A 22,368-nucleotide genomic window follows, 5' to 3' on the forward strand; every position below is an offset into this window, starting at 1 on the left:
GAGGAGAGTTCTAAATAGGTTCCGCCCTGTGAGCAAATAATGTCCGCATAATCGTACACCCATTTCTTATGCATATATTGAGTTATTTTAACTTAAACAGTATGGCAGGAGGAGTTCCATCTTCCCCATATCTTCTCAAATTTGGCTGGACAACCTCTATTTTGATACAATGTCCGCTCATACGGAATAATTGAGTTCACCAAGTCGACCTATGCTCTAACAGTTGGACAAGAACCACCCATCCACCGCAGTGCCATCACCTTTCATGCCATAAACAGCGTCTCCCTCAGAAAAATTCCCATATGATGATCCCAGGTCTCTGCCTCCCATACTCCAAACAAACATACCAGGGGTTCAAGCTTGACAGGGATCGACACCAAGGATGTCAATAATATCGTCACCTCACTCCAGTATTGAAAGACAACAGGACATTGCCATATCATATGGATAAAATCTGCATCACTAGAATGACACCTCAAGCAGTCTGATGAGTGAAGACGACCCATTTTAAAAAGACGAGTCGGGGTCAAATAGGATTGATATATGATGTACAGCTGGGTCATCCTATTATTGACTGATGGGGAGACCTTAGTTGGAGATTCCAGGATTTCATCCCATTCTTCTCCCAGTGTATCTGGAAGAAGCCTCCCCCATTTCCCCTTAATTGAATCTATGGTAGATCCTTCGCCTATGGATAACAAATAGGTATATATAGAGGAAATAAGTCCCTGAGGACCCTGCGAATTAAGAATTCCTATTAACGGTAAAGCTGAAATAGCTCGACCTGTACCCGCATTCCGTACATGTGATTGGAAGGCTGACCTTAATTGTAAGTAACGGAAAAATTGAGACTTCGGTATGCTATAAGTATTTTGTAATTGTTCAAAGGAAACAAAGACCCCCTGGTTATGTACATTACTCACTGTGAGGACACCATACGATATCCAGAATTCAGTGGACGGGTGGCTCAATAATCCGGGAAAATAACTATTATTCCACAGTGGCATTTCGGCTACTATATCGACAAATTTTGTTACTTTTTTAATTTGCCTCCATATTGATCGTGCCAGTTGGAGCAAAGGTAGCAAACGAGGAATAGCTATTCTCTCCATCTCCAAAAACCCCAGTGGACAATCAATTTTAGCTGAATGTAGAATATGGCTTTCAGAGTTAGGAAGGGATTTCCCGGGCATCCACATATTCATCATTGCCATTTGACTTTTTGAATGAAAAATTGGCTCCAATCTTTAGCGGACACCATGTCGCGTTTGGAGAGCTCCTGTGTGCCTAAAGATTGGAGCTCCCCCACAAGTGAACCCATTTTGGAAACTAGACCCCCCCCCCCAAGGAACTTATCCAGATGCATAGTGAGCACTTTAAACCCCCAGGTGCTTCGCAAATTGATCCGTAAAAAACTTTTTCACAAAAAAGTTATTTTAGCCTCAATTTTTTCATTTTCACATGGGCAACAGGATAAAATAGATCCTAAAAATTGTTGAGCAATTTTTCCTGCGTACAATGATACCTCGCATGTGGGGGTAAACCACTGTTTGGGCACACGGCAAGGCTCGGAAGGGAAGGAGCGCCATTTGACTTTTTGATTGAAAAATTAGCTCCAATCGTTAGCGGACACCATGTCGCATTTGGAGAGCCCCTGTGTGCCTAAACATTGGAGCTCCCCTACAAGTGACTCCATTTTGGAAACTAGATCCCCCAAGGAACTTATCTAGATGCATAGTGAGCACTTTAAACCCCAAAGTGCTTCACAGAAGTTTATAACGCAGAGCCATGAAAATAAAAAATAATTTTTCGTTCCTCAAAAATGATTTTTTAGCCCACAATTTTTTTATTTTCACAAGGGTAACAGGAGACATTGGACCCCAAAAGTTATTGTCCAGTTTGTCCTAAGTATGCTGGTACCCCATATATGGGGGGAAACCACTGTTTGGGCACACGTCGGGGCTCAGAAGGGAGGGAGAACCATTTGACTTTTTGAACACAAGATTGGCTGGATTTAATGGTGGTGCTATGTCGCGTTTGGAGACCCTCTAATGTGCCTAAACAGTGGAAACCCCTCAATTCTAACTCAAACACTAACCCCAACACACCCCTAACACTAATCCCAACTCTAACCATGACCCTAATCACAACCCTAACCCCAACACACCCCTAACCACAACCCTAACCCCAACACACCCCTAACCACAACCCTAACCCCAACACACCCCTAACCCTAATCCCAACCCTAACCATAACCCTAACCACAAGCCTGACCAGAACCTCAACACACCCCTAACCCTAGTCTTAACCCTAATTCCAACCCTAACTTTAATTCCAACCCTAACTCTAATTCCAACCCTAACCCTAAGGCTATGTGCCCATGTTGCGGATTTGTGTGCAGATTTTTCAGCGCCATTTTTGAAAAATCGGATTTACCATGGATTTCCAGTGTTTTTTGTGTGGATTTCACCTGCGGATTCTTATACAGGAACAGGTGTAAAACACTGCGGAATCTGCACAAAGAACTGACATGCTGCACCATAGGCACAGCGGATTTGGTTTTCCATAGGTTTACATGGTACTGTAAATGTGATGGAAAACTGCTACAAATCCAAATCCGCACCGTGTGCACATAGCCTAATTCTAACCCTAACCCTAATTATAACCCTAACCCTAATTCCAACCCTAACCCTAATTCTAGCCCTAGCCCTAATTGCAACCCTAACCCTAATTCTAACCCTAATTGCAACCCTAACTATAACCCTAATTCTAACCTCAACCTTAGTGGAAAAATAAAAATAAATACATTTTCTTTATTTTATTATGTTCCCTACCTATGGGGGTGATAAAGGGGGGGTTTATTTACTTTTTATTTTTATATTGATCACTGTGATAGAACCTATCACAGTGATCAAAATGTATCTGGCATGAATCTGCCAGCCGGCAGATTCAGCGGGCACACTGCGCATGCGCCCACCATTTTGGAAGGAGGCGGCACCCATAGGAGAATACGGAGGGACACCGTAAGTATGGGGGGGTAAGATCGGACAGAAGGGGGGGGCGGAGAGGAGAGGAGGGCGCGAAGGACAGGACAGAGCGGTATGAAACAACAACTCAGTCGGTGGCGGGGGCAGATCAGGGTCTCCAGCCGTGGCCGATGATATTGCAGCATCGGCCATGGCTGGATTGTAATATTTCACCAAGTTTCATAGGTGAAATATTACAAATGGCTCTGATTGGCTGTTCACTTTCAACAGCCAATCAGAGCAATCTTAGCCACGTGGGGGCAAAGCCATCCCCCCCGATCTGAAGTACCACTCCCCCCCCCTGCAGGTCAGGTGAAATTTGAGTTAACCCTTTCACCCGTTCTGCAGGAACGCGATCATTCTGTGACGCAGCAGGTTGGATTGGCACCGACTTTCATGACGCATACGCTGTGTCACAGGTGGGGAAGGGGTTAATATACGAAATTGTGGACCTCACACATCCCCTCAAGTATGCTTTAAGTGTATCCCACATCACCAATTTATCGGGGAAATCAGCATGATCTGTTATAAATACCTCTAGTTGGTCTGTTATTCTATCTTGTTCCCCTATGAGCAGCCAAAATGGATACATGTGGAGCCTCCTAGGCCTGTCAGGGCCACCCAGATGGAGGCATACTGCCAATAGAGCATGGTCGGATACTACTCTTGGAAGGCATTCAATTTAACGTAGATCCGATAGTACCGCATTATTCCCAAATGCATGATCAATTCTGGATAAACAGCGAACAGCTGACGTATAACAGGAGAACTCTTTCTTAAAAGGATGCTGCTGTCTCCATATCTATAAATACATATATAAAAATAAATCTACCTTCTGGGTCCCTTCTGATCATTTGAACTGACCATCTCAACGATCTATGTACCATAACGACCCCCCTCTAGAATAGGACGTGTGTGTAGCATGTTTCTGCCATTGTATCCAAGGTTTATTCATTCTGGATACAGTGTCTGGTATCAAGTGGGTTTTTTGAAGACATAATATCTGCACTTGAGTTTTACGTATCTGGGAGAACACCATATTTTGTTTCCTAGCAGACCCCAGTCCCCTAATGTTCCCAGAAAGGAGTTTAAGTGATGCCATATAGACTCCAAAGAAAATTTTGACACAGAATAATATTTACTTCCGGAGTGCCTAGCTCCACAACACACCGATCAAACCAAAACGGTAGAGTATAGGTGCAATGCTGATTCTTAACTGAATTTTCAATTAAACTGTGAATCACTGACCAGTAGTGGCCATCTATAATATAACGCTGGGAGCGTCACTCTGTCCGAAGCCTTTATAGACTGCACAAGCGCAAGCGCCGGCGCAGTCTTTATCCCACAGAGTGATGCTCCCAGGAGATCGCGGTATGCGTAAGCACTGAACGCACACCGCGATCTCCAACGGAGAAGCAGGGACGTGCCAGGAGGGTGAGTAGGCTATATTCACCTGTCCCGTTCCACCGATGCGCGCCGCTCCGTCCTCCACATCCTCTGCCTGTGACGTTCAGTTCAGAGGGCGCGATGACGCGCTTAATGCGCGCCGCCCTCTGACTGAACAGTCACAGGCAGAGGACCCGGAAGACAGAGCGGCGCGCAGCACAGGATCAGAGCCAGGTGACTATAGCAAGTGCTGGGGGCCTGAGCCAGCGGCGACTCCGGCACCTGACCCCCACAGCGCGCCGGTGTCCCCACCTGCTCAGGCCGCCCAGCACTCGGCGCCCAGCGATGATAGGGGAGTATGTTATTTTTTTTTATTGCATCAGCATACAGGGCATATAATCCTATGGAGCATCTTATGGGGGCCATCAACCATAATGGAGCAGCATACAGGGCATATAATACTATGGAGCATCATATGGGGGCCATCAACCATAATGGAGCAGCATATGAGGCATATAATCCTATGGAGCATCTTATGGGGGCCATCAACCATAATGGATCAGCATACAGGGCATATAGTACTATGGAGCATCTTATGGGGGCCATCAACCACAATGGAGCAGCACACAGGGCATATAATACTATGGAGCATCTTATGGGGGCCATCAACCATAATGGAGCAGCATATGAGGCATATAATATTATGGAGCATCTTATGGGGGCCATCAACCATAATGGATCAGCATACAGGGCATATAATCCTATGGAGCATCTTATGGGGGCCATCAACCATAATGGAGCAGCATACAGGGCATATAGTACTATGGAGCATCTTATAGGGGCCATCAACCATAATGGAGCAGCATACAGGGCATATAATACTATGGAGCATCTTATGGGGGCCATCAACCATAATGGATCAGCATACAGGGCATATAATACTATGGAGCATCTTATGGGGGCCATCAACCATAATAGAGCAGCATATGAGGCATATACTATGGAGCATCTTATGGGGGCCATCAACCATAATGGAGCAGCATATGAGGCATATACTATGGAGCATCTTATGGGGGCCATCAACCATAATGGAGCAGCATATGAGGCATATACTATGGAGCATCTTATGGGGGCCATCAACCATAATGGAGCAGCATATGAGGCATATACTATGGAGCATCTTATGGGGGCCAACAACCTTTATGGAGCAGCGTATGGGGCATATGGATGGGAGCAGCAAATTACAGAACGGTGGTGCAGGATGGGAGCAGCACATTACAGAACTGTGGCGCAGGATGGGAGCAGCACATGACAGAATAGAGCAGCACATGACAGAATAGGGCAGCACATGACAGAACGGGGGTGCAGGATGGCAGCAGCACATGACAGAACGGGGGTGCAGGATGGAAGCAGCACATGACAGAATGGGGGTGCAGGATGGAAGCAGCACATGACAGAACGGGGCGCAGGATGGGAGCAGCACATGACAGGATGGGGGCGCAGGATGGGAGCAGCAAATGACAGAATGGAGGTGCAGGATGGGTGCAGCACATGTCAGAATGGGGGCGCAGGATGGGAGCAGCACATGACAGAATGGGGCCGCAGGATGGTAGCAGCACATGACAGAACTGGGGCGTAGGATGGGAGCAGTACATGACAGAATGGGGGCTCAAGATGGGAGCAGCGCATGACAGCATGGGGGCACAGGATGGTAGCAGCACATGACAGAACGGGGGGTAGGATGGGAGCAGCACATGACAGAATGGGGGCGCAGGATGGCAGCAGCACATGACAGAATCGGGGCTCAGGATGGGAGCAGCACATGACAGAACGGGGGAGCAGGATGGCAGCAGCACATGACAGGATGGGAGCAGCACATGACAGGATGGGGGCACAAGATAGGAGCAGCACATGGCAGGATAAGGGCGCAGGATGGGAGCAGCACGTGACAGGATGGCGGCGCTGGATGAGAGCAGCACATGAAAGGATGGGGCGCAGGATGGGAGCAGCACATAACCAAAATGGAGGCGCAGGATGGGAGCAGCACATGACAGCATGTGGGTGCAGGATGCAAGCACTGCATGACAGGATGAGGGCGCAGGATGGGAGCAGCACATGACAGCATGGGGGTGCAGGATGGGAGCACCACATGACAGCATGGGGGCGCAGGATGGGAGCACATGACAGGATGAGGGCTCAGGAAGATAGTAGCACATAACAGGATGGGGGCGCATGATGGTAGCAGCACATGACAGGATTGGGGTGGAGTATGGGAGCACCACATGCCAGGATTGGCGTACAGGATGGGACCACCACATGACAGGATTGGGGTACAGGATGGGAGCATGTGACAGGATGAGTGCTCAGGAAGACAGTAGCACATCACAAGATGGAGGCACACAAAACAGGATGGGGGCTGCACATGACAGGATGGGGGCGCAAGATGGTAGCAGCACATGACAAGATTAGGGCGCAGGATGGAAGCAACACATACCAGGATGGAGATCATATACCAATATAAATGCTCGCCACCCGGGCGTAGAACGGGTTCAATAGCTAGTACAAATATAACAAGAGATGACCATAAACTTCTTCAAACTGAAGTATAGGCATAGGTAGAATTCTTATATTCTCTTCAATCAATCCGAACCACTAATAACAGTTAGACTGCCGTCACACTAGCAGTATTTGGTCAGTATTTAACATCAGTATTTGTAAGCCAAAACCAGGAATGAAACAAATAGAGGAAAAGTATAACAGAAACATATGCACCACTTATGCATTTATCACCCACTCCTGGTTTTAGCTTACAAATACTGATGTAAAATACTGACCAAATAATGCTAGTGTGACGGCAGCCTAATACCGAATTTAGCGCAGACCTTTAAAGTAATTTCCCCACTCACCCCAGAGAGGCATCCACAGAATTATTGGTCTGATCACTCAGTTTTTGCTAAACCCAAAGGGTAAGTTCACACAGGGCGTTTTTGCTGCATTTTTTTGCTGCGTTTTCTTATTCTAATTTTCATCTGCTTTTTACAGTACCAGCAAAGCCTATGAGATTTCAGAAATCTCATGCACACACATAGTTTTTTTGTGTGATCAGTATTTTGTGCTTTGCTGCATTTTTTGGACATAGAGCATGTCACTTCTTTCAGCGTTTTTGCTGCGTTTTTTACCCATTGACTTGAATAGGTGTTAAAAAAACACAGCAAAAACGCAGGTATCATTATTTGCTGCGTTTTTGCTGCTGAAAATTCAAGGACATTAGCATGGACAAAGAGAAAAAAACCGCACCCAAAAAATGCAGGAAAAACACACAAAATACGCAACAAAAAACGCACCAAAAACGCACCTAAACCTGCGTTTTTGACGCAGCTTCTTTCCTGCCAAGACGATCAAGTTTTGCTGCAGAAAAAAAAGCAGCAAAAATGCCCTGTGTGAACTTACCCTAAGGCCATGGTCACACTATCAGTACTCGGTCAGCATTTTACAACAGTATGTGTAAGCCAAAATCAGGAGAGGAACAATCAGAGGAAAAGCTATAATAGAAACACATCACCACTTCTGCATTTATCACCCACTCCTGGTTTTGACTTACAAATACTGATGTGAAATACTGACCAAATACTGATAGTGTGACCGTAGCCTAAGGGTAACCGAGTTCTCCGACCAGGAAGCATAGCGCTAACTCCCCAGAGGTGGGCGCCGCGCCAACCTCCCCTTGCAAATTATAAATAGTATCTATTGGCCTCTCCGAGGATCAGAAGCCTGGGCGGCGCATATTTAGGCATCAATTCCACCAATCCAATGCCCACCCCCATAATCCCGCAGGGTAGCACACTCAGAAAGGGGGGGGGGGGAGATGTAACAACATCAGATTAACCAATATATGAGCATTTTAACAAGCCTATATGAGAATAAGCAGTAGTAAAAGTATAACAATCAACCATAACAGTAAACTAGCCCAGGCATAAATATAAAGATTTAGAACAATAGTGCGCAAATGTCAAGTCAATGATCACCATCAGAAGTACAGAGTTCAGTGCGCACAGTAAGCTTTACCATATTAATATGTACTATCATTATTACTTCTGACGCCTCTCTCTCTTGGAGAGCCATTACTCCGCTTCCATCGGATTCTGAAAGAAAGTTACCCTCTTACCATCTACTACCCTGATCCTGGCTGGGTACTTCATTGAATAAATCACATTAGAGCTCTTCAGGCGCCTTTTAGCCAAAGTCAATGAGGTTCTTCACTTCTGTAAATCCGCCGAAAATCCGGAAACAGCATTACAGTAGTATTTTCATACTTAATTACTTGGGCCTTTCGCGCCAGTTGCAGGATATAATCTCTATCTTTTCAGTTGAGAAATCTGGCCAATAGGGGTCTTGGAGGTGCCCCCGGAGGATTCGGCCTCCCAGGTACTCAGTGTGCCCTCTCCACAGCGTACGCAGTAGAGAAGGTGGCTTCTGGAAATAAAGTACGGATCCATCGTTAAACAAAGTCAATCGGATTATTTCCTTCAACTCTCTCCGGCAGTTCGCAGTCCGATGATACGAATGTTATTACGCCTCAGTCTATTTTCTAGATCATCATGCTTTTGTACGCATGACTTCAATTTTTGTTCTAGAACTCTGATACGCTCAGGCAAAGGCGCTGTTTGGTCCTCCAGATTCGAAATTCTATCCTCCGCTTGTCGGACTTTCTCTCCTAAATTTGACATATCATTACGGAGTAGTCCCAGGTCAGTTTTAATCTCCTCAATTTTCCCCGTTAGGGAGGCTGTACTGTCCCGGATAGCAACCAGAAGTTGTGCGGATACCTGTTTCAAAGTGGGCTCTGTGTCCATATCCTCTAATTCCTGAGACATTGATGTCTCTGCCTGGGTTGGTTTATTTGAGGATTTCTGCACGGTCGTCAAATTATTGCCCCTGGAATAGGTCTTTAGCTTATCAGCTGCAGATTGCGACTTGGAAGGGCAAATGATGCCTACCCCAAGATATATGTATAATATAAGGATAAGTCCTGTGACTGATTAATCAGTATGCTTTCAAAAGATAATGGTAGTGGTTGGGATGCCAAAAGAGAAAAAAAAGGGGGGATTACAGAGTCATTTCTCTATTTAAATTGCAAAAATGTGCAACAGGCACAATTTCCAGAAAGGGAACTAGGTGGCAGCAGTACGTCACAGTCAGCGAGTCCATGGGATTTAGTGAGTTAAGCGCTGTGGTTGTTTTCATAAAGATAGCCGTTGGAGTGCCCTCCCTCCAGTCACAAGCCACTCACTGCAGCACACGTGGGAGGCTGCCAAGCTCCCTGCTTCCACACTCCCCTGTGAGGATCAATCACCAGCCGGGGAGCACCCACCAAGGCTCCTGCACAATTGGTGCAGGTATGCGGACCAAGAGGGAAGGGAGGGAAGAGAACACTCGAAGCGCTGCGACTGCACTACACCGAGATTCCACATGGGGAATCCCCGCACCTCAAACGTCCTCGCCACCCTCCCACATTCCCCGGATCTCCAAGCAGTCAGAGCCTTCCATTGCCCGCGATGGAGACGGCAATCCTCAGCCTCTCCTGCAACTCCCACTCTGCACAGTTAATGGCGTCTGCCTCAGTGGGAGTAATTTCTAACAGTGAACTGCGATGAACTGTCTGAGCTCAGTGCACTGTGAGACTTGCCCTGTTCCCGGATTACTTCTGATGGTTAAGATGCCGGGGCCACATACCTTGCTCCTGAATCTGCCCTCAGTCTGTATCCTTCCCCCACCAAGGGAAGAGGGGAGTTATAGTGTACAGTAATACACCAACCAGACTAACAAGGTAATACGAACAGGGATTATGAAAAATACCAAACATACAAATATAATCACACAGAAAACAATGGAATGCACTGGGGAGTAAAGAATGGGGTTAAAGTAGGAGAAGAAAAAGAATTATCACACACTCAAAACCTAGCAACAGTCACAGATAAATCTACCAAACACCTTCTGCAACAAAAATCAACAATCTCTAGCCATGCAGCATAAGCTGTGTCTGACAATGAGTGCTAGTGAGGGCCCAGTTTATACAGGAGATGGGAGTGGCTAACCGTGAACATCTGAGAGCCTTAATGCAGGAAAGCTTCCAAGAGCTCTCAACTGAGCAGATTAACCCCTGCACTGCTAAGATAAACATAGACTATAAAACTGTTAACTGTGCTCAGATAGGGCCCATCTTCTTCTTTTAAATTTATTTTTAGGCATATCTCCCTCTGTAGATCCCTTCCAACTTTTATGTGGCTTTATTATGCATGGATATACAGTACTTAAAAACAAGAAGACATCCTTCCCGAAGTCATGTAAGATGCTATTGAATGTAATCTTTTTTTAATTTTTAAATACCTATTGTTTTGTTTTATACAGGAGCACGCCTCTAAAAACTTACATTTTCAGAAACACAGGATCCTTTGGCATTCAGAGACATACAAGGTCCAATTGCACCTGAAATCTTGATTTCTCTTGAAGTCTTTAAAGAAAACAAGGAAAAAAGCACAAGTAAGGAAAACCTCACAGATACTTCTAAAAGGGCACCCAAGAACACAGTAATATATATACTACAAATAATAACATTTTAAAGGGGTTGCCAGGATTGGGAAAAAATAAATTACCTCACAAATTCTAAAGCAATTTTTTCTGAGTAGGCGGATAGTTCACATGTGGTGGAAAACTACTGTTTGGGCGCATGGTAGGGTTCGGAAGGGAAAGAGTGCTATTTGACTTTTATAGTGCAATTTTGGCTGAACTAGACTGCGGATGCCATGTCGCATTTGAAGAGCCGATGAGGTGACAAAACAGCAGAAACCCTCTCACACATGACCCCAGTCTATAGTCAGGAGTCTATATCCCTAGAGAAATGTAAATAGGGGTGTAATAACCTTTTTGGCCACAAATGTGCTTCACATAAGTTTATAACGTGGGGATGTGAAAATTAAATATTCTAATTCTTTCACAAAAATGTTATTTGCCAGATTAATAGAAAAACCCCACTAGTGAACCCATTTTACAAACTACACCCCTCAAGGAATTCTTCATCTAGCGGAATAATGAGTTATGCTTTTGGTTTTACTGGTGTATAAATTTATAATGCAGTATAGCATGTGTAAGTTGTGTGGAGTACAACAGGTAAAGCCAAATTGTAACAATTCATAGATGTGTGGTATGTTTAGACACAATCATTAATGCAAAGGCACTAATAATAATAATAATAATAATAATAATAATAATAATAATAAAGGTCAGGTTTCTTAGGGTCGGATTCACAATAATAAATTGTGTCCTTTTGTATTCCCTGTTTGGAGAATACTCTGCACCTTTTCTGTGTTCTTCCTTTCAATGTAGCTTGGGCGACCTCAGCAGGGAAATGTTGCCCTGGTACAATATGGGCACCACACCTTCATTTACAGAGTAGTGGGACCCCTACTTTCCTGACTTCAAAATATGAGGGCCTGATAACTACCTCCTGAAACTGAAGGAAGGTCCCCATATTTCTTGCACAATGAGACAGCCTGAAAGCATTGAGCAGTGCCATCTGTACAATGTGCATGGCCATTTTTTTGGACCTTACTTTTGTCTTCTACGTGGCAGTCTATGGTTTTAGAACCTGATCTGAGAGATTTATACCTCTATATATTGTATAATCCAAGATACAATTTGGCTTTTGAACTTCTGTTGTAATACCTCAGATAATGATGGGTGTGGTCATGATAAGGACATCCCTCTTGTCCTTTTACTTGACCACTAGCATGTTCTCGCGGCAGTGGGCTCTGCTTTCGTCCTTTCTGAGCAGTTGCCCAATTAGCGACTTAGGGATGCCTCTCTGATTTTTTCGCACGGTGCCACATGCATCAGTAATTCTGGCAGAGAGGGTTGAATAGTGGGATGTTGGGGTAGAAGCTATCAATGTAGAGGTGATAACACCGGTCTAGCAGTGGGTGCACAAAATCCCACACAATTTTCCCACTCACTCCCTTGACAGGGGGGCATTTGGCGAAGTGCAATCAAGTTGTCCCTCCCTTCGTAAACCCTAAGTCTGTGGGTGTACCCTGAGGAATTCTCGCAAAGCTTGTAGATTTTGATTCTGTACCTGGCCCTCTTACTGGACAGGTATTACTGGAATTTTAAATTAATTTGAAAAAAAAAAAACAGTGAAAAATAAAGTACACCAAAAATTGAGCATGAACGCTCAGCGCAGAATGAATTTGGGTGATGCTACTGGTGTGATCACAGATGAGTCACACAGAGCAAACAGCATGGGAACAGAAGATCTGTAATTCTGGATTGCAGGAGGATGTCAGCCACTGGCCACCAATTATTTCTGGCAGGTACACACAGACGATCTATATAACCACCGTCCATGCCATTTCGGAGTGAAATATGGTGTGCAGAGCGGTGATCATTATATTACAGAAATCCTTTTGGCTCAGATTGTTCATTCAGTACTGACTGTTTAATTGGAGCCAAAAGGGTTACTAAACAACGATAAGACTACGACCACCATCCCAATTTTACCAGAGATGTTTTTCTGCTTCCATTGGATAATGGGGACAAAGCTCCTTTTTATGACAATTCTGTATTACGAGTAGTCTCTACGTTTAAATATTTGCGTACTAACATAACAACACAGATAAACGGTTATGAAAGATTACATCTCACCACAGATTTTACAAAATTTTAACATAAAACCCAGTCTAACTTATAATTATCAGTGGTGGGTCGCACTAATTTACGTAAAATGATATGGATGCTTCAACTGCTATATGTTTTACACAATTCCCCCTAACTGGATACCCCAGAGATACTTTTTTCAAAAATTAACTGCCTATTCAGGGAACTAATCTGGAGCACGAAAACTCCAAGAATTAGGCCACGTTCACACATTCAGTATTTGGTGACTATTTTACAGTAGTATTTATAAGCCAAAAATATGACTTGTTATAATGTGTTGGGGGGAGTGTTTGAGAGGTGGGGTCTGTTTTTCTTCTGGTCGGTAAATGTCCTTAAATTTGAAAATTTTCAATAGAAAACATTTGCTTCAAAAATTATGTTTGTGCCAATCACAGTGATTGCCGGTGTGTGTGTGTGGGGTTGGGGGAAGCCCCCATGGGTGATGACTAGATATGCAGTTAGAGTTAACAGTGATAACAGTGATCTTTACTCCGTAAAAGGCAGAAACATTGCTAATTTTTCAGCAAATTTCATGTATTTTCATAAATACTGTACATTAAATGCCAAACACATTGACCTAAATTTACTGCTAACATAAAGTAAAAGGTGTCATGAAAAAAAAAAGAATCCAAGATTCACTAGGATATGGATAGGCATTCCAAAGTTATTACATTATAATGTGACACATGTGAGATTTGAAAAACATAAGGCTAAAACTAGCTGACAAGGGAATGTGGATTAATTATGGTTTCATAAAACAACATATTTTAACATGTTTCATTCAGATTTACCTTAATTTCCAAAATACCACCAAATGACATCTTGAAGTTGCCCTGTGTATCCTTAGTAAAAACCCTTTGAAACGTTTGCTTGAAGAGAGATGTGTTAAAAGAGTCTCCCATTACCATGTATCCACTGTATGTATAAAAGAAAAAAGAAGGTTTAATAAAGTATACAGAATAGGGGGAGGAGCAGTGCGGCAGACAAACCAAATGTGCAGGTGTTCCTCATGGGAAAAGGAGAATAATCTGCTGCATGCGTCATATGTGCGATCGTACGGAACAAGCTAAAGAGCTGTTGATAGTTTAGATACAACTATCAGTTGCTGAATGCAGCAGTTAAGTGGGGGGAGTTGCATCAAATTTTCATTTCAGTTTCGTCCAAGTTTGGTCCGAGTTTCATCAGTTTTTGTGGACAAGAGACAAAAAAAAGCTTCTTCATCTTCTCCTGTCTAACAGTCCCTGAAAAATGGACAGCACATGCTTGGCATCTGACTACGATCCTACTTTTTTATGGACCCATAGACTTATATTCAAAATTTTAATCTGACACTCAGATCAATATCAGTCATATCTTTACAATTTACGAAATATCTCTACCGCTCCCCCCCCCCCAAAAAAAAAATTGAACATTGAATAGCCCCAAAGATTATACTCTTGTACGTGCGAGAGTTCCATTTATAAAAAGCACTGGTAGAACTATTACAAGAAAAAACAACATCACAATGAGCCCTAAGTAATATGATTCTGAAATAGTTTTCACATAACTTGATTTGGAGACATGGTTAGCCTCTTTGTGACTAGACCTAAAAGGGCAATAATGATGGTCAGATTGTAGCCATAACTACACGTTTTTTTGAGACATCTTTGCCACCATTTTTTTTTTTTTAACTTTAACGCTAGAAGAATGGGCAGATCACTTCTTTTAACCACTTGGAGTCTTTGGAAACCTGTAGCGGTTAAAAGAAGCTCAAAAGACTGAACATATGAGCAGCAAGTGGTTTTTACATAGAAATGCATCATGCCACAGCAATTATGGCGCACTAGGCCTACAAAATAGAAGAAGCGGTTCACCGTGTTACCATCTGGCAATCACATACTAGTGATGTGGCCGCTGAATAAGAGTCCAATAAGTTGATTCACTCATCTTCACAAATTATACAAATCATATAATGGACTGAAATAATGTTATTTCTCATGTGCACACAAGGGAGCGACTTATACTGATGAATAACCCAATAGTTTTACAGAAAACTCTATTCTACAGTTGTGGCCAAAAGTATTGACACACCTGCAATTCTGTCAGATAATACTCAGTTTCTTCCTGAAAATGATTGCAAACACAAATTCTTTAGTATTATTATCTTCATTTAATTTGTCTTAAATGAAAAAACACAAAAGAGAATGAAGCAAAAAGCAAAACATTATTATTATTTATTGTTATAGCGCCATTTATTCCATGGCGCTTTACATGTGAGGAGGGGTATACATAATAAAAACAAGTACAATAATCTTAAACAATACAAGTCATAACTGGTACAGGAGGAGAGAGGACCCTGCCCGCGAGGGCTCACAATCTGCAAGGGATGGGTGAGAATACAGTAGGTGAGGATAGAGCTGATCGTGCAGCGGTTGGTCGATCGGTGGTTACTGCAGGTTGTAGGCTTGTCGGAAGAGGTGGGTCTTCAGGCTCTTTTTGAAGGTTTCGATGGTAGGCGAGAGTCTGATGTGTTGTGGTAGAGGGTTCCAGAGTAGGGGTGATACGCGAGAGAAATCTTGTATGCGATTGTGGGAAGAGGAGATAAGAGGGGAGTAGAGAAGGAGATCTTGTGAGGATCGGAGGTTGCGTGTAGGTAAGTACCGGGAGACGAGGTCACAGATGTATGGAGGAGACAGGTTGTGGATGGCTTTGTACGTCATGGTTAGGGTTTTGTAGTGGAGTCTCTGGGCAATGGGGAGCCAGTAAAGGGATTGACAGAGGGGAGAGGCCGGGGAATAGCAGGGGGACAGGTGGATTAGTCGGGCAGCAGAGTTTAGAATAGATTGGAGGGGTGCGAGAGTGTTAGAGGGGAGGCCACAGAGCAGGAGGTTGCAGTAGTCAAGGCGAGAGATGATGAGGGCATGGACTAGGGACATTGATCATTTCACACAAAACTCCAAAAATGGGCCAGACAAAAGTATTGGCACCCCCAGCCTAATACTTGGTTACACAACCTTTAAGAAACACCTAAATAATATCCCTAATAAAGCCATGAAGGTACAACCATACTGACACACCAAAACGAAACACCCTCACATCAAGGCCAGATACTGGAAAAAAGTATATACTTTATTGATATAAAAACAACATATACAATAAATAGGATTATTAGAGGTAGTAACCACCAGTGCAGGAGCAATGGTGGGTCACACACAGGCAACGACCTCAATAGACACAAAAGTGAAATAGCAGAGAGTAAACTATAACAGAGCATATGTAACAACGAATATATAACAAGTGTCTAGATACTCCATCAACATACAGCATAGTAATTACATACACATGTAAAGTATAGCACAATGTCCATACATAGCATTAAGCAGCTGAAACAGCTTGACAAAAGTACTCATATACTGCATAGATATAGTGTCTAAATACGGGTATAGTTACCAAGAGGAAGAACCCGGGGACCCACCACACCCGACGCGCGTTTCGCACCGAAATGCTTCGTCCGGGGTGGTTGGGTCCTGGCCAGAGGGGGTTATATATTGGTCATGACCAATGAGAGGACAGAAGTATTTAGGAATAAAACCACCGGCACCTGTGATCATGCATCATACCTTAAACCTCCGTACCGTACATGCAGCTCCAACAGTAAAGTGCAGATTATGCAACACAGGTGCGCCATACAGCAGTGCACATAGTTGCACGTGTAACGCTGAAAACCGGAAGTTTGTTCGGCGTCTATCAGACACCCATCGCGCAGACGCGCGATGCTGAGGCAGGAAGCGTACCTGCGGGCGTGCACATGATTGCACGTGTAGTGCCGAGAACCGGAAGTTTGTTCAGCGTCTGTCAGACACTTACAGCGCAGGTGCACGCTGCTGAAACAGAAAGCATACCTACTGCGCATGCGTGCGATAGAAGAGCAGCGATTACTGAAGCCTAGGTGGAACAGCGCGTCTGCCAGACACCACCAGCGAAGGCACGCACTATTAAGACAGAAAGTATTTCTACTGCGCATGCGTGTAGTAAAAAAGCAGCAGTTTAATGGGGCTACAGAATAACGCCGGAAAGATCAATTGGAAATAAACAGAAGCAGCAAGGCGCAGGCGCATATATAAAAAAGAAGAAACAGTGTAGCCATGCATGGTGATAAAAAAAGAAATGCCAAAAAATACTGATAAGCACCAATGAAAGTAACAAAAAAGAGAGAAAGGGCACGAAAAAGTATACATGCAGTGATAAATAAACAATAACTGACAGAGAAAAGATATATAACGAAAAAGAAAAATAATGCCAAAAGAGGAAAGAAAAGTGAAGGGACAATGACAAATAAGGACCAATGTAAGACAAAAATAATGCTGAATTAAAAGTGAAGAAAAATAAATAAATAACAACCACAATGACTAATTAATTAGTGAAAGATACCCATAAATTATGTAATTAGAAAAAAGACATAAAGTGACAAGCACAAATATACATAAAGGTATCACAAATAAAACTATATAATATGCTTGAAAAGGAATAAAGTGACATAAGTGCCTATGATAAATATAATAAATGCCAATAATAAGCCTCAAACCCAATGAGGAATGCAAAACAAATTATACTATGCCATGGTGAAATAAAGTGACGAAAGTGCATATAAGTAAATATAAAGTTGGCAATAAACTATACACAGCCAAATAGTATACAAAAAGTATGTAGGTATCGCAGATAAAGGAAAAAGGCACTGTATAATATGCTTAAAATAAGATAAAGTGACATAAGTGGCTATCGTAAATATGATAAATACCAATAATAAACCTCAAACCAAATGAGGAAAACAAAGCAATATATACTATACCTAGTGAAATAAAGTGACAAAAGTGCATATGAATAAATATTGACAATAAACGACACACACCCAAATAGTATATAAAATATGCATGATAAGTAAGAAAGGGGATAAAAACCATACAGTAGTGACTAAAAGAATAAAAAGAGAGTCCTTATAAATGAGTAGGTATAACAGATATCCTGCCGCCACGCGCGTGTCCTCTTGAAGCAACTGATGATGACATCCTCTTGAAACACCATGGAGAAATATGACCAAATATATTAACCCCTAAGACATTAGAAATAAAATTAAGAAATGAGGCACTAATATTCAACATGTAAAATTTATTAAAAACAAGCCAGGATAAAAACAAACAGAAGTCAGCAATGAAAAGTCATAAAAATAGTGACTGGGGAAGAACGATCATGTAGGTAAAAAGGGAACAAAGCTGTTGTGATCGTTCAAGCCATGTGGAGAGATGGTATTGAGTCTATATATCCACCTTGTTTCCCTTTGAGCCAGGAGTCTCTTCCAGTTCCCTCCACAGGGACCAATAAACACTCTGTCAATACCTTTAACGCTCAACCCCATAGGGTCGCAATTGTGAAAGGCCTTAAAGTGGCGCGGTATTGGTTTTAATTTAGTGGTATCATCTTCAGTAGACGCATCCATGATATCCAAGACGTGCTCACGCACCCTGCGGCGGAGTTCACGCGACGTCATCCCCACATAGATGAGGCCGCAGGGGCAAGTGGCATGGTAAACCACTGCTTTGGTAGTGCATGTAATTGTGTGGGTGATTTTAAAAATTCTATCCCCAGCAGAGTTGGGGAACTCAGTGGAGTCACAGATATTTTTACATGCAACGCACTTACCACATTGAGTGCAGCCCCATTTCGGGCCTCTGGATTCAAAAATGTATTTTTGTTTTGGACCCTTATGGTGACTATGGACTAAGTGATCTCTGAGATTTTGAGATCTCCTGAAAGAGATCGCTGGATGGTCACCAATAAATTGGGAAATTGTATCATCTAGTTGTAAAATATGCCAATGTTTGGCAATAGCAGCCCTAATTTCGCTGCTCCTAGAGTTGTAGTCCAAAATACAACGTACCTGATCATTCTGTTCAGTGGGTCTCTTTTGCTGTAACAATTCAGCTCTCTGGCTCCGATATGCTTGTTGATATGACCGACAGATGGTTCTTCTCCCATATCCTCTGTCCTTGAATCGTTTATGGAGGTCTGATGCCTGTTTTTCAAAAAGAAGATTATTTGAACAGATTCTTCTAGCGCGTAAGTATTGTCCTGTTGGGATATTTTTTTATGAGATGATATGGATGTTGCGATGACGCATGTAGTACTGAGTTAACCGATGTACTTTTACGGTACAAATCGGTTTGTAGAAACCCATCTTTGTCTGCGAAAATGGAAATATCAAGGAACTCGATACGGCTGGTGTCGCATTTGTATGTGAGTTTGATGTTCTTGTTATTGTTATTAAGAGCCATGAAGAATGAGTCCAAGTCGGTCCGAGTTCCCTGCCAAATCATCAGTACGTCATCAATATACCTCCACCAGGCAATAACCCTTGTGCTGAGATGGTGGGGAGATGTTTGGAAAATACCACGCTCCCAAAGGCCTAGAAATAGGTTCGCATATGAGGGCGCACAAGACGCCCCCATAGCGGTACCCTGTACTTGGCGAAAAAATGAATCCTTGTATATAAAGAAATTGTGTGTCAGGATGAATCTCAAGGCTTTGATAAGAAAGATGCATAGATATTCATCCAAACCGCTATTGCTTAGATAGAAAGTGACTGCCTCTAGTCCATCCTCGTGACGGATTGATGTGTACAGCGATTCAACGTCACAAGTTACAAGGATCATGCCAGGTTCCAATTGGATCCCGTCTAATTTCTTCAAAGTATCTGTTGTATCCTTCAAAAAAGAAGTATTTCCACCAGTGGTTTAAGATAGAAATCAACCAGTTTAGAGATGGGATCCGAAATGTTATTAATACCCGACACTATGGGCCTACCTGGTGGTGTACTGGGATCTTTATGAATTTTTGGGAGTAGGTAGATACTTGCTATCGTTGGATCCTCAATCCAGAGTCCCTCCATCTGTTTATTAGTTAAGACACCGTTGTCAACCGCCTCCTGTAAAAGACCACGAAGTTCATCCTTATATTTTAATAAAGGGTTAAATGTCAGTTTCTGATAACAAGACGTGTTTTTTAGCTGTCTTGTCATCTCTTTTTCGTAAGCAGTAACTGACCATACTACAACATTCCCCCCTTTATCGGAGGGTTTGATAGTTACCTCATGGAGGTTTCTCAATTCCTTAAGGGCCTTTCTTTCGTCACTGCTAAGGTTATCACCTCTGATGGTTTCGGGAATCTTTTTTACTTCCTGCATAACTGAACGTATAAACATATCTAGGGCAGGTACAGTCTGGATTTGAGGAAATTTCTTAGATTTGGGGAGGAGATGTCTAGGATACTTACTTCCCTCAGCGTCCATTGCCAAATCTTCTAGGATCTGGATTGTTTCCGCCTCTGTTGCTGTTGAGGATAAATCATCATGTGTGTCACGAAAAAACATTTTCTTAAAAAATATCCTCCGGGTAAACATTTGCAAGTCCTTAAGGACCGAAAATTGGTCCAAGGCAGAGGATGGAGAGAAGGTAAGACCTTTCTTAAGGAGGGAAATTTGAGCAGGTGATAAAACAACATTCGAGAGGTTAATTACCTTCATAGAGGTGTTCTGGGAAGGGTCTTCAGGGTCCAAATCCAAGTTTTTGACACGACGCCTCGTGTTGTACCCCCGAAAACGGTCATCTCTCCGCCTTTGATTAAATCTTAGGTGCCGCTCCACATTCTGACCAACCGATGAGGTAGATGAATTGGCACTAGAGGTGCTAGCAGATTCTAAAGTGGGACCATTCTTGTTAGATGGATCAAGATGAGACCATTTATACACCTTATTGTCCATTTTATCCTGCTGATCATGTAGAAATTTCTTATTTTTGTTACTACAGATATCTCTCTCCCATATATCACATTGTTCATCAATTTCCTTCATAAAGGTCTCAAATTCCTCAGATGTACATTCAGTCTGGAGTTTTTTATAGATCTCATCGATCTCAATTCCCAAGTCATTTATAGATTTCCCATTGATCTCTATCAAAAGAGTCATAAATGTCGTGGAACACACATGGCAAGCAGTTTCCCATCTCATACGCATGGCTGGATCACTAACCGGAAATGACGGGAAAATCTGAACACGCAATCCTTTAGGGATGAGACTCTTAGATATGTAATTTTCCAATGATGTCCTGTTCCACCACAATCTGGTACGACGATTCAGGAGGTTTTTAAAAACTTTTTTCAATGCTGTCTTCTGTACAGGCTCCTGCACCGGCGGAACACCACCAAACACACTATTAGCATGTACAGTCCAAGAAGCATCTCTGCTTCTAAAGTCCATAATGGACTGGGATATCAATACGTCCTGAAATAGGATAAATACAAGAAACACCTAAATAATATCCCTAATAAAGCCATGAAGGTACAACCATACTGACACACCAAAACGAAACACCCTCACATCAAGGCCAGATACTGGAAAAAAGTATATACTTTATTGATATAAAAACAACATATACAATAAATAGGATTATTAGAGGTAGTAACCACCAGTGCAGGAGCAATGGTGGGTCACACACAGGCAACGACCTCAATAGACACAAAAGTGAAATAGCAGAGAGTAAACTATAACAGAGCATATGTAACAACGAATATATAACAAGTGTCTAGATACTCCATCAACATACAGCATAGTAATTACATACACATGTAAAGTATAGCACAATGTCCATACATAGCATTAAGCAGCTGAAACAGCTTGACAAAAGTACTCATATACTGCATAGATATAGTGTCTAAATACGGGTATAGTTACCAAGAGGAAGAACCCGGGGACCCACCACACCCGACGCGCGTTTCGCACCGAAATGCTTCGTCCGGGGTGGTTGGGTCCTGGCCAGAGGGGGTTATATATTGGTCATGACCAATGAGAGGACAGAAGTATTTAGGAATAAAACCACCGGCACCTGTGATCATGCATCATACCTTAAACCTCCGTACCGTACATGCAGCTCCAACAGTAAAGTGCAGATTATGCAACACAGGTGCGCCATACAGCAGTGCACATAGTTGCACGTGTAACGCTGAAAACCGGAAGTTTGTTCGGCGTCTATCAGACACCCATCGCGCAGACGCGCGATGCTGAGGCAGGAAGCGTACCTGCGGGCGTGCACATGATTGCACGTGTAGTGCCGAGAACCGGAAGTTTGTTCAGCGTCTGTCAGACACTTACAGCGCAGGTGCGCGCTGCTGAAACAGAAAGCATACCTACTGCGCATGCGTGCGATAGAAGAGCAGCGAT

At 43.1% G+C, this 22,368-nt stretch overlaps 1 protein-coding gene across 1 annotated transcript in view; it reads right to left on the reverse strand.

The window, feature by feature from the left end:
- Positions 1–22,368, reverse strand: part of LOC143773945 (protein transport protein Sec23A) — a 382,144-nt gene that overhangs the window by 196,902 nt on the left and 162,874 nt on the right. The window contains exons 10-11 of the mRNA XM_077261251.1: positions 13,913–14,036; positions 10,843–10,923 (exon numbers count right to left, since the gene is read on the reverse strand). Of these exons, the coding sequence (XP_077117366.1) occupies positions 10,843–10,923; positions 13,913–14,036 (205 nt within the window). The remainder of the gene's footprint in view (positions 1–10,842; positions 10,924–13,912; positions 14,037–22,368) is intronic.

Source organism: Ranitomeya variabilis, chromosome 1 (genome assembly GCF_051348905.1).
Source record: "Ranitomeya variabilis isolate aRanVar5 chromosome 1, aRanVar5.hap1, whole genome shotgun sequence".
Classification (NCBI taxonomy): domain Eukaryota; kingdom Metazoa; phylum Chordata; class Amphibia; order Anura; family Dendrobatidae; genus Ranitomeya; species Ranitomeya variabilis.